Raw genomic sequence first — 15,352 nt, 5'->3', positions numbered from 1 at the left:
CGGCAAGATTTTTGTTTATGTTTTTGAAAGAAGTCTCTTATGCTTACCAAAGTTGCAGGTATAATATCAAAAATATTGTGAAATACTAATATAATTTTAAATAGCTGTTTTCTATTTTAATATTTAGTTTTACATGTTATTTATTCTTGTGATAGCCAAGCAAAATTTTCAGCAGCCATTACTCAAGTAGTCACAAGATCCTTCAGAAATCTTTTTTTAGTTTTTTTGATTTTGTGCTCAATTAGCATTTCTTATTATTGTCAATGTTGAAAAAAGTTGTTCTGCTCCATATTTTTTGTTGAAACTAGGATACTTTTTTTTAAAGATTATTTTATGAATAGAAAGTTAAAAAGAACAGCATTTATTTGAAATAGAAATCTTTTGTGACATTATAAATGTTTTTACTGTCAGTTTTGATCAGTGTAATGCATCATTGCTTAATAAAAGTATTACTTTATTTAAAAATAAAATTAAAAATCTTACTCGTCCCAAACGTTTGAATGTAGGGTACAAAGTAGAAGATATAATACATCACAGAGACATATAGACAAATACATCATACACATGTAAAAATAGAAAAATTCCTTCATGTTTGACAATGGAAATGATTTCTGTCTATGTCTGCCAATAATAATCAAGTTTAATATGTGTTTTTCTCACTCAGATGTGTGCGTAGGCTGTGCAGTACCGAGTCATGCAGCCCTCTGAGCGTCGAACACGCTTCAATCCGCTGTACTCCAGTATTAGACTCTAAACACTGCTCTGTTTCTTGTCATCGTGGCTATACGCTCACTGTTCTCCATGGCCAGGGCCTTCCTTCTCATCAAGTGTGTACAAAAATTGTTAACTGCCTATTTCTCTCTCTCTCTCTCTCTCTCTCTCTCTCTCAACAAATGAGGTCTCTTTGATGTCTAGTTTCTGCTAAAAAGCAGTAAGATTAAATGAGAACAAATTGAGATGTTTTCTGCAGAGAAGAGATCTCAACAATGACGTTGACATGCACAAGAATAGTCTGATATTAATTGGATTGGTCATTTTCCGGTATGCTTCAGGTAAACATGTTTACATGACCCAAAATTTTGATTAATGTAGCCAAATGCCAGCTGTCTTATTCAGATTTCTTGGAATATTGGCTGTAAACACCTTATTCAGAAAGTCCACCGTAACTGGAGGCTCGTTTATATCTGTGCATGTCCAAACAAAGATAATTCGGGGTGATATTATATATAGACAGTGTTTATTCAATAGCTTGACTTTTTTGGATTAAGAAACAGTTTGCAAACATTAAAAGGAGGGTCGTGGCCTACTTTTGTAAGTCTTGTGACCTACATTTTCCAAATCATCATGTTCCTGTTAAGGTGATTCAATTATTGTGGAGAGCAGGAATGCTCGGCTTTCAGTTTATTCAAATTATGTAGATTTCAAGAATATTCCCATAGCTGTGGAGAACATAAACGTCTTAAAATCATGTTCACATTGTCATTGTCCTGAATTGTGCTCACATTGCAGATATTCCAAAGTCTGTGAACTCAACATTTCTCATCAAATGATCTAAGATGCTGTGTCATGTTGTCTAATGAACCTGTCATAAACAACGACTTTACAAGTGGTTGTGTTTCTGTCTGTTTCGTCCTGTCTTCAGACGGAAGCGGAGCTGATATGTGTGCACGGAGTTTGGGACCGTGTAGTGGGCTGTCAGCCAGTGGACTGCGGCCCACCCCCTCAGTCACATGTCTACTTTGCCTCCTTCTCATGTCCCTGGGGCACCACATTCGGCAAGCAGTGTAGCTTTTCCTGTAACGCCCCGGCGATCCTGCAAGGTGAGGATGGGAACTAGGCTACAGTGTGAGACCTGAGGGTTTTTGGACCCACTTACATTCAGTGCATGTGTCTGTTTCTGAGAGACCTTGGGCTACCTTTCTTTCTAAAATAATAAGACTGTAAGTCAATAACAGTAGATTTGCGGATGACATGAACCTTTCTTGTGTGTTTCTTGTACACTGGAAACAAATCCAACTATTAATTGTGCTTATGAGCATTCCTAAGGTCCTTTTACTCACAACTGGTAATTAGGCCAGCAAGTCATATCATATCATATCATATTTTATCCTATCCTGTCCTGTCCTGTCCTATCCTATCCTATCCTATCCTATCCTATCCTATCCTATCCTATCCTATCCTATCCTATCCTATCCTATCCTATCCTATCCTATCCTGCCCAGCTAACCTAACAGAGTTGCCTGGAAAACTCATATTAAGCGTTGTTGCTACTTACAGTGTTACTTTCATATTCCCAGCATGCATTGCTGCATGTAGAAATTACATGGTAACATGGCTCAATATGAAAGTGTTTTCCAGGCAACTCTGTTAAGCTAGTTGGGCATGATATGATGATATTAGTTAACATTAGTTAACTACATTGGTTAACATGTACTAATAATGAACTGTACTTCTACAGCATTTATTCATCTTTTTAATGTTAATTTCAACATTTACTAATACATTATTAAAATCAAAAGTTGCATTTGTTAACATTAGTTAATGCACTGTGAACTAACGAACAAACAATGAACAGCTGTATTTTTATTAACTAACGTTAACAAAGATTAATAAATATAACAAATGTATTGCTCATTGTTAGTTCATGTTAGTTAATACATTGACTAATGTTAAAAAAAACCGAAACTTTATTGTAAAGTGTTACAAAGTGTTAATGACACAATAACACTTTATTGTAAAGTGTTAATGTTTGCTCTCTTCATTTTATACTATCGTTGATTGCATCTCTTTTTTGGCATGATGTGGTATTCAGAGCTTTTTTTTTTTACATTATTGATGTGTTTGTTGATTGTCACAGCTATTATGGTTAATGTGTGAAATGGTATTTATGTATATAGTAAACAAAAATTAAACATCATTATGCTGCATGATGTTCTCTCATTTAGAGGCAAATAGTGATTTAAAGCTGTGCATGATACAGATCATGAGAAGCCACAATGATAGTCAAAGAAGTGCCTGTGTTAAGAAAACCCCACTCAGTAAAAACACTAAAAAGCTAAATATTTAGATTTTTTGTTGTTGTTTGTGTGTGCTTATATGCATACAGTATACTCATTTGTGTGTCAGTGTTGCTCTTGCACTCATTCAGGAACTTTGCATCGGTCTTGCTGTGGTTCCAGCCCTCTTTCCTGGCTGTGTAAATAGGAAAGTAATCCTGAGCTGCAGGAGAACAGCACACAGGTGGAGATAGGAAACATGCAAGTAGGCGAGAATAAGGGTGCATTTCATCCCATACTACTGACCCCCAGACAGAGAGCTCATTTCAGGCAGCGTAGAGCAGAGTGGCACCTGGCCCTCTCGCCCCTTCATGGGTAGCAGGAGCCCTGCTAGGGCAAGGTGGCTCTGGGTTCGAGGTCCTCACACTTTCACTATTTGTTTTAAATGCAGGCCTTTGATGAATCAGTCCAAATTATTTATTTTGGCAGGGAGTGGTGCAGTCTGTGGACAGTGGCTTCAATGGAAGGTCCAGAACATTGCATCACTGAGTAGCTATGCTTATTGGTCTTGATGGCAAGGTTCTTGTACTGTAGTGTGCTACAGTGATGGGCTGTATTTCTCCTTTGGGAGTCGTTTAAAATCTATTCATGACTTGACATTAATTGGAACACACAACAGTAATGCAGTGATTTATGCACTTAGTGAGAGCCTCCATTTTTTTTGGAGTAGCGCAAGCTGGAACTTTTCATGTTGGAAAAACGCAGTTTGCAGCCATTTTTGGTCTATTGCTAAATTTAATCATGGCTACAAAGTAGGTAGACACCTTAAAAGTTTTGCAATGGTATCATTATATTTTATTGACCAATAAAATTGCTTTAGAACTTTAACTTTAAAATATAATTAGATATGTTACTATAATAGTACAATAAGAGAGTCCTATATCACATTGGCCTTAGGTGCCAATGGACCATGTGCACATAACGCATTTTTGTTTAAATTTAGTGCAATATTTCTCTTCTGAGTTAATAGAAACATAATGCTTTTTAAATATATGATTTCATGTAACTGGAAAACATTTAGGCCTACACAAAGGTATAATTCCAAGCTCAATGAAAGTCATTGTGAAGCTAATTTTTTTTTGTCCTATTTAATTCATTTATTATGCATTATAATGCTTTTTATTCATAAAATAATTTTAATACATCTCTTCTATGATAAACATGCTTTAATATATGTGTTAAAAAAGATTTTTTTGTCTGTGTGCATAAAGTAAAAAATGTCAGGGTGGTACAACTGTCCTCATATAAATAATAAAGTATTAAGGCAAGGCAAGGCAAGTTTATTTATATAGCACATTTCATACACAATGGCAATTCAAAGTGCTTTACATAGAATAAATTGAAATAATAAAAAGAAATAAGAATAATTAAAACAGTTTAGAAAAATAAAATGAAATACAGTACAGTACAGTACAGTCGGACGAACAGTGGCACAGTGCTCATTCAGTAAATGCACAGCTAAACAGAAGTGTTTTGAGTCTGGATTTGAATGTGACCACTGTAGGAGCACATCTGATCTCTTCTGGAAGCTGGTTCCAGCTGTGGCTGGCATAATAGCTAAAAGCAGACTCACCATGCTTAGAGTGAACCCTTGGTATTTCTAGCTGATATGATCCTAATGATCTGAGTGATCTGTTGGGTTTATATTCAGTGAGCATATCTGCAATGTATTGAGGTCCTAGGCCATTGAATGACTTATATACCAGTAATAATACTTTAAAATCAATCCTAAATCTAACTGGGAGCCAGTGTAAAGACCTGAGGACTGGTGTGATATGTTCATATTTTCTGGTTCTGCTCAGAATCCTGGCGGCAGCGTTCTGTATGAGCTGCAACTGTCTTATGGTCTTTTTGGGAAGGCCAGTGAGGAGTCCATTACAATAATCCACCCTGCTGGTGATGAAAGCATGCACAAGTTTCTCTAAGTCTTGTCTGGAAACAAAGCATCTTATTCTTGCAATATTTTTTAGATGATAGTATGCTGATTTAGTTATTGCTTTGACATGACTACTGAAACTAAGGTCTGACTCTAGTGTCACACCAAGATTCCTGGCTTGATTTTTAGTTGTTTGACCCCTAGAGTGAAGGTATGCGTTCACCTTGAGAACTTCATCTTTGTTTCCAAATGCAATGACTTCAGTTTTATCTTTGTTTAACTGAAGAAAGTTTTGGCACATCCAACTGTTGACTTCATCAATGCATCGGCACAAGGAGTCAATGGGGCTGTAGTCGTTAGGCGATAGGTCTAAGTACAGCTGTGTGTCGTCTGCATAGCTGTGGTAAGCAATTTGGTTATTTCTCATTATTTGGCTCAGTGGGAGCATATACAGGTTGAACAGGAGTGGCACAAGAATTGAGCCTTGAGGGACTCCGCATGTCATGGATGTCCACTCAGACTTATCGTCTCCTATACTCACATAATAACCTCTCCCATCTAAGTATGACCTGAACCATTTTAGGACTATCCCAGAAAGCCCCACCCAGTTTTCCAGCCTGTCAAGAAGTATGTTGTGATCGACAGTGTCAAATGCAGCACTGAGGTCGAGTAGTACCAGCACTGATAATTTTCCTGAATCAGTATTTAAGCGAATATCGTTTATTATCTTTATGAGTGCTGTCTCTGTGCTGTGGTGCGGTCGGAAACCAGATTGAAAATTGTCAAAGTATCCATTCGAGCTTAAGAATTTGTTCAGCTGATTGAAGATAACTTTTTCAATGATCTTGCCCATGAAAGGAAGGTTTGAGATCGGTCTATAGTTGCTTAATATGGTCTTATCCAGATTGCTCTTTTTCAGGAGGGGCTTGACAACTGCAGTTTTCAGGGAGTTTGGAAAACTCCCAGAAAAAAGTGAGGCATTTACCACTTCTAGAAGATCCGCTTCTAAACTGTTTAACACACTTTTGAAAAAAGATGTGGGAAGTGTGTCAAGAGCGCATGTTGATGTTTTAAGGTGCTGTACAGTTGCTGTACATTTAAAAAAAACCATCAATAAAAGAATGATAAAAAAAATTATGTAGCATAATCTTTTACAAATATTTTAACAAAACTACTTCACTGCTTATCATTGTTTGTCCACTAAATAAAAGTCATAGGTGCGACCCACACAATCTATGTGGTGCAACATAATGCAGAAACATACTAAAAAACAAACAAATAAATAAATCATTTTAATAAAAAATAAATTATGATTAAGCTGTGTACTCCCAGAAATAATGGAACTGACTCTCTCCTACTTTCGAAGAGAGCTCAGCCAATTAGCTACTGATGGTCTTATAGAAGACAGTGATTGTTCCATTTTATTGCAGTTTTCTCATCAGAATCTGTTTTTCAGGAGAAAGTGACACATTGGTTTGTCTTGAGGATGGACTGTGGTCATACCCAGAGGCTTACTGCAAGATTGAGTGCCCGGATCCACCTTCCATACCCAATGCCACGCTACTAGTTCCTCAGTGTCGTGGAGGCAGGCATGATGTGGGCACTGTGTGTCGCTACAAATGCAACCCGGGCTATTACATCACTGGCACTCTCAACAAAAAGCCAAGAAAGTGAGTTGCAACCTATACATTTTGATCTGATCTTTAGATCTTTACTGTGTTGACAAATTTTGAAGGGAAAATATCTGTTTCCAGCGTCTAGGTTGCTCACATGGTTCTAATAAGATCAAAATCTCACTACATGTGTTTCCAAATATCTTTCAGCGATGGAGTCAGCAGTGTACTTTGATGAATGGTCTGATGGCGTGTTGTTTTGGTATTCCATCCAATCAAGCAATAGCATATAGCATATTTTAGCACATCTGAGGGGACTAGCGTTTGCACCTGCCTCATCTTTATGAGTTATTAAAATGGCTGGTAAAATACCTCTGTGTCTTTTAACTGCTTTTAATTGGACATTAATACCAGAAGCGATAGCCAACATGTCTCATAAAGCCATTTAAATGATCCTGTTTATTAAGACCATTGGCATGTTTGCTCTAAAAGGCATTTCATTATGAAGGTTAAGAAAATGGTTTATGACAGTCTAAAGAGAGGTGTTATGCTATAATCAAGGTAGTTTTAGCCTGTGCTTCCGTATGATCTTTCTCAATGAACACTACACCCCAATTTATTTCTTCAGGATTTATTGGCTATTTAGTCGAACCAGATGGTTTGTCACATGAGTTAGATGTGAATAAATCCCCTGTGGCTGGAGGGGAATGTCATTCAAGAAACATAGTAATTGCTGAATTCGTGTTGTGCGAAAATTCACACCAAAAGCAGATCGAGACCCTACAATTTAAATTTCACAGTGTGCTTACTGTAACGGTTTTATTGGCTGTCTCAAAACACTAGTGAGTAACGTATCTATAGAGCATTTTGAGGCATCGAAGGTGTATTCACAAAATTAAAGCTTCTTGTAAACAACAAAAGTATGATTCAGTATTAAGTACTGAAAACGATTACAGTTTTTCTCATTCGCTTTGGTGCATTTCTCGGATCACAACTGAAATGATCAAAACTACTTATTCAACCTCCTAATCACTTGTGCAGATCAATTTCTTTTGAACAAATTGCAAATGCTTTTGTACATTCATGCAATTGAATATGTACAATTGTCTACTGTTTCCTACATTATTAATTGCTTATGTCATGTTGATCAACATATATTATACTGGTTCTCTGATGAATAGTCTTACCCCTCAAAACATCTAGGCATTAGTTTCTTGCATAACTCATTAAATGCAGAATGGTTGAACTAAACTGTCAAGCATATTTTTTTATACATTTCTAATATACTTTTTGTTTTTGTAAATGTGTCCTGAATAGATGACTTGTGGAATTGTGGAAAAAATTGTAAGGGAAAAGTAAAGGACTAGATCAACCAATGATCAACCAGTTCTCTAAAATAGCTCAGAGGTGCATCTCATAAAGCTTCATTTGGCAAGCATATATAGAGTACAACACAGTGTTACAAATTCTGACAATGGAAGAACAACAAGGAAACAAACAGGGTCAACAGCCAGAAAGAAGAAGAGGAGTAAGGATGCATAGTGGAAGGGTATGGAGGCAAAACAGTGGAAGAGGTAGAAGATGCCCAGATTGTAGACACGTTTCTGATGAAATAAGGGGTTACTATTGTGTACCATGTTCTCAAACATGACCTGTAGCGGGTCGAAAGGAGCAGCCGAATGTTGGGAGAATCATTACTCAGAATCAAGCGTTTGTAGAACAGGTATGTAATCAGACAATCTTCACTATACTGTAACACTGTATACTTACTGTTATGCTATATTACAGTAGTCCACTTGCATTTTACATTATACAGTAAATATACTTTTTAGAGGCATAATAATACAAACAAACAACGAAAAAGACAAGACTATACACACACACATACTGTATGTACGTGTGTGTATAGTCTTGTCTCTTTCTTTAAATAGCAATGACATTGTACTTTAATTTGTTGACAGACCAACAGTAAAAGTGCAACTGTGAATCCTGCCCAGTTTCTTGCAATTAATATCCCACATAGAGTAATGCTTAAATTTGTACTGTTTAAATGTATATGTCATATAGATAAAATGCAGTCTTATCCATTTTCAATCATTGTCATCAAAATCTTAGCTATAGTTTACATCTGAAAATACTGACAGAGTAAACTGCTTATATTGACTACATGACTGTCTTGTTTGTGAACAACGACAAAAGGACTTGTCATTATGATGGCATTGACATAAATACTAACTTTTGAGAAATTAACTAAAGATTTTGAGCAAGTTACAGGCTTTTGCAGGTTATCCATTGTGTGGTGCTGTTTGTTCGCATTGTTTTGAGAAATGCACGGACTGGTTTCTTAAGGATGATTCAAGAAATGTACCAAAGCGACTGAGAAAACTATAATATGACATAGTTCAGTTTATTTTAAAAGGCATGATTTTAAACAAATATTTGTGCGTTACCTGCTTAGCGACATGCTAGCATCACATGTAGTTAAGATAGGATAGGATGCTCTTCATGAAGACAGGTGGCATGTACATTTTTTTTTTTATTATTCAACAATTATAATTTTATTGTGCAAGCATGCATTAAATTGATCGAAATCGAAAATACAACATATTAAAACACTGATAACAAAAATAAATTTTTCTTGAGCATCAAATCAGCATACTAGAATGATGTGTGAAAGACCATGTGACACTGAAGACTGGAATAATGGCTGCTGGAAATTCAGCTCTGCAATCACAGGAATAAAAAGAGACTTCTTTCAAAAAACCTTTATAAATCTAGTGGTGTAAGCCTTGGAAACATAGCCAAAGTAATAATTTTGTACTGCCATTATGCTGTATAGGTGTGTGTGTGTGTGTGTGTGTGTGTGTGAGACTGTTTTACCCCTCCTTCATGCCAGTGACTTGCTTTTCTCAGGAAGTTTCTGAGGTTGGAGTGTTTGGAGGGTGGGATGTGGCAAGAGGGCAGCTGTTCACCTGTCACATGCCCTTCTCTTCCACCGATGTTTGAGGGCATGTACACCTGCACCAACAATTTGGACTTTGATAGCATCTGCACCCTACAGTGTCCTGATCCAACAGAAAGGGTATTGTAGCACTTTATAGGCCAACTCTATATGTATTCCTATACTCTACAGTCATGAAACACTGTAGTAAAACACATGAAACATTTTGTCCCCGTAGTCCAGCATTCGATGCATCAAAGATGGCAGATGGACTGAGGACTTCACTATGTGTAAGAAGATAGAAGGATCATGCCAGGCTCCTGTTGACACTAACCTGGTGGAATACACCTGTGAGGAGGGCTTTGACGTGGGTAAGGATCTGGCAAGAAAATATGCTCACTTGCCAATTTGGTTATCAGATCTAAACTATGGAAATGACTAGTCAGCAGATTTATGGTTGTGTACATAGGAATGTAATCCTGAGCTGCAGGAGAACAGCACACAGGTGAAGATAGGAAACATGCAAGTTGGCGAGAACAAGAGTGCATTTCATCCCATACTACTGAAGCCCCCAGAGAGCTCATTTCAGGCAGCGTAGAGCCACTCGCCCCTTCATGGGTAGCAGGAGCATTTCTCAGATCTAAGATTATTCTTAGATAATTTTTTCTAAGAAATCAGATTTCTAAATAATCTCAGTTATTTGTCTGAACATATATTACAATATGCATCTTCTTCTGCTTTGTATTTTGAAATATATTGGTTTTATTTGGTTATATTTGGTTTATTTGGTATATATTTTGGCCACTGCATTTATCCTTTCTAATACGCAGTCTAGACATACCCGAGCCGCTAGACCACAGACAGTTGCATGCAGTAGGATACATTTGAGTGCCAACCTGCCAAGCTGTTCAACTATGGATGACTAGTCTGGAGCTTGGCTATTCATGTGCTCACATGAATAAATTCAACAGATGCAAATGATGGTTAAAGCAAAGCTCGCTTTGTGTCATGACAGGTGCAGTCTGTAACCTAACATGCATTGTGGCCTTGAGTGACCCTGTGGTGTTAGGCAATGGCTCCAGTGCTGATACAGTAGAGCATTGGATGCTTCCCAGCAAGGTTCAGGTGAGGTGAACGGGCCAGTTTATTGTACTGTTCTTTTACTTTAACCAAACTCCAAGTTCAAGACTTAATGCAATCTTTATAAAGTCCAAACCATATTTACTAATTATAATTTATTAATTTAATTTAATTTCTGCATACTAACTATACACTAATACATGTTTGTATCAATCTATATTAGCTTAACATGAATTAGCAATTAACAGTAGGCTAGTATATTTATACATAAATAGAAATGTATTATGAAAATAAATATTTAAATATTTAACATGACGTGAGATTGATAAATGCTGTAAAAATGTTCATTGTTAGTTTGCATTAAAATGCATTATTATAATAACGGATTGAACATTATTGTGAAGTGTTACCCTATTGTTTGAAAGATCTTAGATAGTCTTTATTGTACTTTTGTAAGCTGATAGATAGATAGATAGATAGATAGAGAGATGGAGAGATGACATGTATCAAATGTAACAGGGGGACATTATTTGTCTCTAAGAGAGGTAAAAGAAAGAGGTAGAGGAGCTACAAGACTGAATACTTTGGACACAAAATTGGAATTGTGTTATTGGCACATCAGAGTGATAAGATGGATTAGGTTACCTCGTTTCTCGCTCCAAAACCAGGTTCAACTCACCTTACCGTTGAAATCTCTCTGCGAAAGTGTTGATTCTGTCTCTCACTGTCATATCAGCTTGTGTGAGTAATGATTACAGTGTGATGTTTTTATAAGAGACGCTTAAAATGCCACACGTCAAGCATGACGCCTCTGAAGGTGTCAGACTCTCATTGTTTATAAAGATACATCAGCACCCCTAAGAACAGCCTGCTTTCCAGGAATGTTGTCCAAAGTATTGCAGATTGGGTAAGAATGATGGAGGAAAGGTCACAGTAGGAGGGAGATGAATAAGAGATAAGCAAGTTTCTTTCCAGAAATTATGCTGTAGAAACAGGTCAGCTTTCCAATTCAGAGAAAATGTCAAATCAGTGAAATATGTGTTCAAATTGAAAGGACAGGAGGGAAAAAGTAACTCTTTTTGTATGTCATAGTTATTAGATAGTAATTTGCAATATAATTTTTAGGCACCATGGATGATTTTTGTCTTTTAAAATTAAGTTAGATATTATTAGATTTCTGGAAAAGTCAAAATAAAAACTCTCTTTTCAAATGTCCTCTTTAAAAAATACATGTTACAAGAACTCAATCAATAGTAATAAATCAGTAAATTTTTGGTTCAACGCAGTTCAATTACAATGCAGTAAGTTAACTCTGTCCTTGCCCTTCCTTCCCTTACTCCTCTATTTCTCTTCCTTTTAAAGAGTATTGTCTGTACTGGCATGTTGAAGTGGCATCCGAATCCAGCACAGATCCACTGTATTCAGTCCTGTGAGGTGAGTGACAATTATATGACGTGAAGTCTTTCTGTCAGAGGTGTACAAGAACAGTATCACTCAAAAGAGTCAACAGAGTCTGTGAGCTAATGTGATTTTATACAACATGCAAATTATTCTAGATGTTTTCTATATTCTAAATGCTTCTGTCACCCTCATATCATAGGCTTTTTTTCAGTAGAACACAAAAGGAGAGTTTTAACAGATGTTCACGAACAGCTTTTAACAGCTTTTCCATATAGCAACAGTTTATAGTGACCAAAAGCTTCAAAAAAGTTAAAAACAAAGAATACAAGCACCATCAAAGTAGTCTATATGACTTTAGCACTATGTTTCAAGTCTTCTGTATTCATGCAATTGTCGTCTAGACAATTATAGAAGTATAGAAGTTAAAATAGTTTTGAAATTAACAGTGGAATGTTTTTCCAAAATTTTAGCTCTACCAGTGGTCAAGCAATTTATTTTAAAGTAAAAGGGTGAAGAGGTGTTAAGTAAAGTATACCATTTAAATTAATGAAGTTTGTGACTTGGATACATTTTAAAAAATGTACTCAAACATATTTCTTTCCAAGTGTTTTTTTTTAGGGGTCAGTAAGACTTTTTTTTTTGACAATAAAATGGAAGAACATATTAAATTGATCAAAAGTGAGTAAAGTAAAGATATAGGGCCCTATTTTAACGATCTGAAACGCAAGTGTCAAGCGCAAAGCGCAAGTAACTTTGTGGGCGGGTCTTGGGCGCTGTTGCTATTTTCCCGGCGGGATAAATGACTCTTGCGCCCGGTGCAAATCTAAAATCTGTTGGTCTGAAGTAGCTTCATTATTCATAGGTGTGGTTTGGGCGTAACGTGAAATAAACCAATCAGAGCGACATCTCACATTCCCTTTAAAGGGATACTTTACCGTTTTTTCATATTAAACTATGTTATTCCCTTAACTAAGACGAGTTGATACATACCTCTCTCGTCTCAGTGCGTGCACTTAATCCCTCTGTCTTGCGGCGAAACTTTGTTAGCCCAGTTCATTTAATATGGGCCAAGCAGAGAAGCTACCAAACACCTCCACGTTTTCCCTATTTAAATACAGTTACTCGCGAAGTGTAACTCGACCTAGAACGGTGACACAAAACAAAACGTTGCGCTTTTCTAAGCGTGTAAAATGGATAACTATTTTGTATGGCGGAATACCATAGCAAGTGCTTGTAAGCACTTCGACTTGGCGCAGTAATATCTTCACTCGTGGAAAAATCCTCTCACCGGCCCCCGCTCCCTCTAGTGAAGATATTACTGCGCCAAGTCGAAGTGCTTACAAGCACTTGCTATGGTATTCCGCCATACAAAATAGTTATCCATTTTACACGCTTAGAAAAGCGCAACGTTTTGTTTTGTGTCACCGTCCTAGGTCGAGTTACACTTCGCGAGTAACTGTATTTAAATAGGGAAAACGTGGAGGTGTTTGGTAGCTTCTCTGCTTGGCCCATATTAAATGAACTGGGCTAACAAAGTTTCGCCGCAAGACAGAGGGATTTAGTGCACGCACTGAGACGAGAGAGGTATGTATCAACTCGTCTTAGTTAAGGGAATAACATAGTTTAATATGAAAAAACGGTAAAGTATCCCTTTAAGAGCAGGCGCGCTTGTTCTAAAGCGGATTCCTATTATAACGGCGGATTTGCCAGACGCGCGCCAGCAGCGGTTCACAGCCGAGGAGACCGACGTTCTCGTCAGGGACATTGGGGATGGAGAAACCCACCCAAATTAACTTCGGTTAAACAGGCGTATGATAATTTGGGTAAATGTGTAAGTTAGATGTATGCTTTTATAATAAATTGTCTATCTATCTATCTATCTATCTATCTATCTATCTATCTATCTATCTATCTATCTATCTATCTATCTATCTATCTATCTATCTATCTATCTATCTATCGTAATAATGTATGATTTGCAAAAATGAAAACTGCTGCTTCTGTGTAGATGAGAGAATCAAAGTGTATGCGCGTTGTGCACACGCTACATTGATTATGGCCAAGCATGCGCCCTTAAAATAGCATATGAATAACATGTGCAACGCGCCACTGACTTTAAACTATTTTTTCCTGGTTAGTGGCGCAATTGTTTTCTAAACCTGCAAAATAGCATGAAGGAACGTTTGCGCCGGAACACGCCTCCTCTTTGCGCTGAACCGCCCCCGGGAGCGCAAGTGTATTTCTTAGTTAACCGACGTGCTTCTGTGGAGGGAAAAGTCCGCTTTGCGCGGGTGCAAAATAGGAATGATACATGCATCGGTGTACAAAGTCAATTGCGCTGGGTGCAAGATAGGGCCCATAATGTTACAAACGATTTTTACATACATTTTAAATACTTTTTTCTAATGAAATTGTTTTTACAATTTTTAAAATTGACTCGCGCAAACCTTAGTAAATCACCATGCATGATTCATTAATACTCTCCTCCCATTAATGTTGTGACTTAAAGGAAAACTCCTACAAATCCATATCGTCACCTTCCTAAAATAATTGCCTAAGTAATTTTTTCAGGTTTCTCAGAAAACACAAAAAACGGAACCAATAATTGAATATCGTCACCTTCCTAAAATAATTGCCTAAGTCATTTTTCAGGTTTCTCAGAAAACACAAAAAAAATGAAAAATAACTTCAGAGGTTCGTTCTTCTTGATGCAGCTCCCATCTTGAAAAGCTTGTAAAATTGCCTTTTAACATTTTTAAATTGCTTGTAAAATCTTTTGACTTAGGCCAAATAAAATGGCCTAAGTCACACTCTTGACATAGGCCATTATACTACAGGGGTAGAACTGCATGATCTGTTCAACTGAGGATGTGGGGATTTTACCAGAGGTGGCCAGCATCATGAGGAGATGACTTATGAAAAAAAATATTTTTTGTCAAAAAATGACTTAGCCAATTATTTTAGGAAGGTGACGATATGCAATAAGGTCAGCCACAAAAGTAAGTGTGTCTACGCCTTTTCAGCGCACAATTTTCACTGCGTGTCTTTAGTAAATCCTGACAGTACATTTTTAATGGCAAAATAAGGTTCGTGCTGGCGGAAGCTGTTATTAAATCTTGTCCTAAATGTGTCCTGTGGTATCTGGCACCAAGTAATTAGGTGCAGATCCTTCAAGGATATATACAGTATATATAATATACAAATTATTGCTATATAATGACTATTATAGTAATATTATATGTGACCAATGATACTTGGTTAAAAAACAGATAAATGAGAAGAACCAGTGACATCCAATGCCATATTTGATGTGCAAACTACAACAAAAAGGGAAGATTTTTAGTGAAAACATCTTACATTTTGTTCTGCACACAAAACCATGCTG

The 15,352-nt window shown here is 36.9% G+C and overlaps 1 protein-coding gene across 1 annotated transcript in view; it reads left to right on the top strand.

Annotated features, from left to right (window-relative positions):
- Positions 1-15,352, top strand: part of pappa2 (pappalysin 2) — a 60,131-nt gene that overhangs the window by 33,102 nt on the left and 11,677 nt on the right. Inside the window, exons 15-21 of the mRNA XM_082172604.1 lie at positions 665-827; positions 1,643-1,820; positions 6,389-6,602; positions 9,459-9,627; positions 9,725-9,857; positions 10,502-10,611; positions 11,929-12,000. Of these exons, the coding sequence (XP_082028730.1) occupies positions 665-827; positions 1,643-1,820; positions 6,389-6,602; positions 9,459-9,627; positions 9,725-9,857; positions 10,502-10,611; positions 11,929-12,000 (1,039 nt within the window). The remainder of the gene's footprint in view (positions 1-664; positions 828-1,642; positions 1,821-6,388; positions 6,603-9,458; positions 9,628-9,724; positions 9,858-10,501; positions 10,612-11,928; positions 12,001-15,352) is intronic.

This window comes from Leuciscus leuciscus (genome assembly GCF_965113295.1).
Source record: "Leuciscus leuciscus genome assembly, chromosome: 6".
NCBI classification, from domain to species: Eukaryota; Metazoa; Chordata; class Actinopteri; order Cypriniformes; family Leuciscidae; genus Leuciscus; species Leuciscus leuciscus.
Note: the sequence above shows the minus strand (reverse complement) of the source record. Positions and strands in the feature narration are given on the sequence as shown.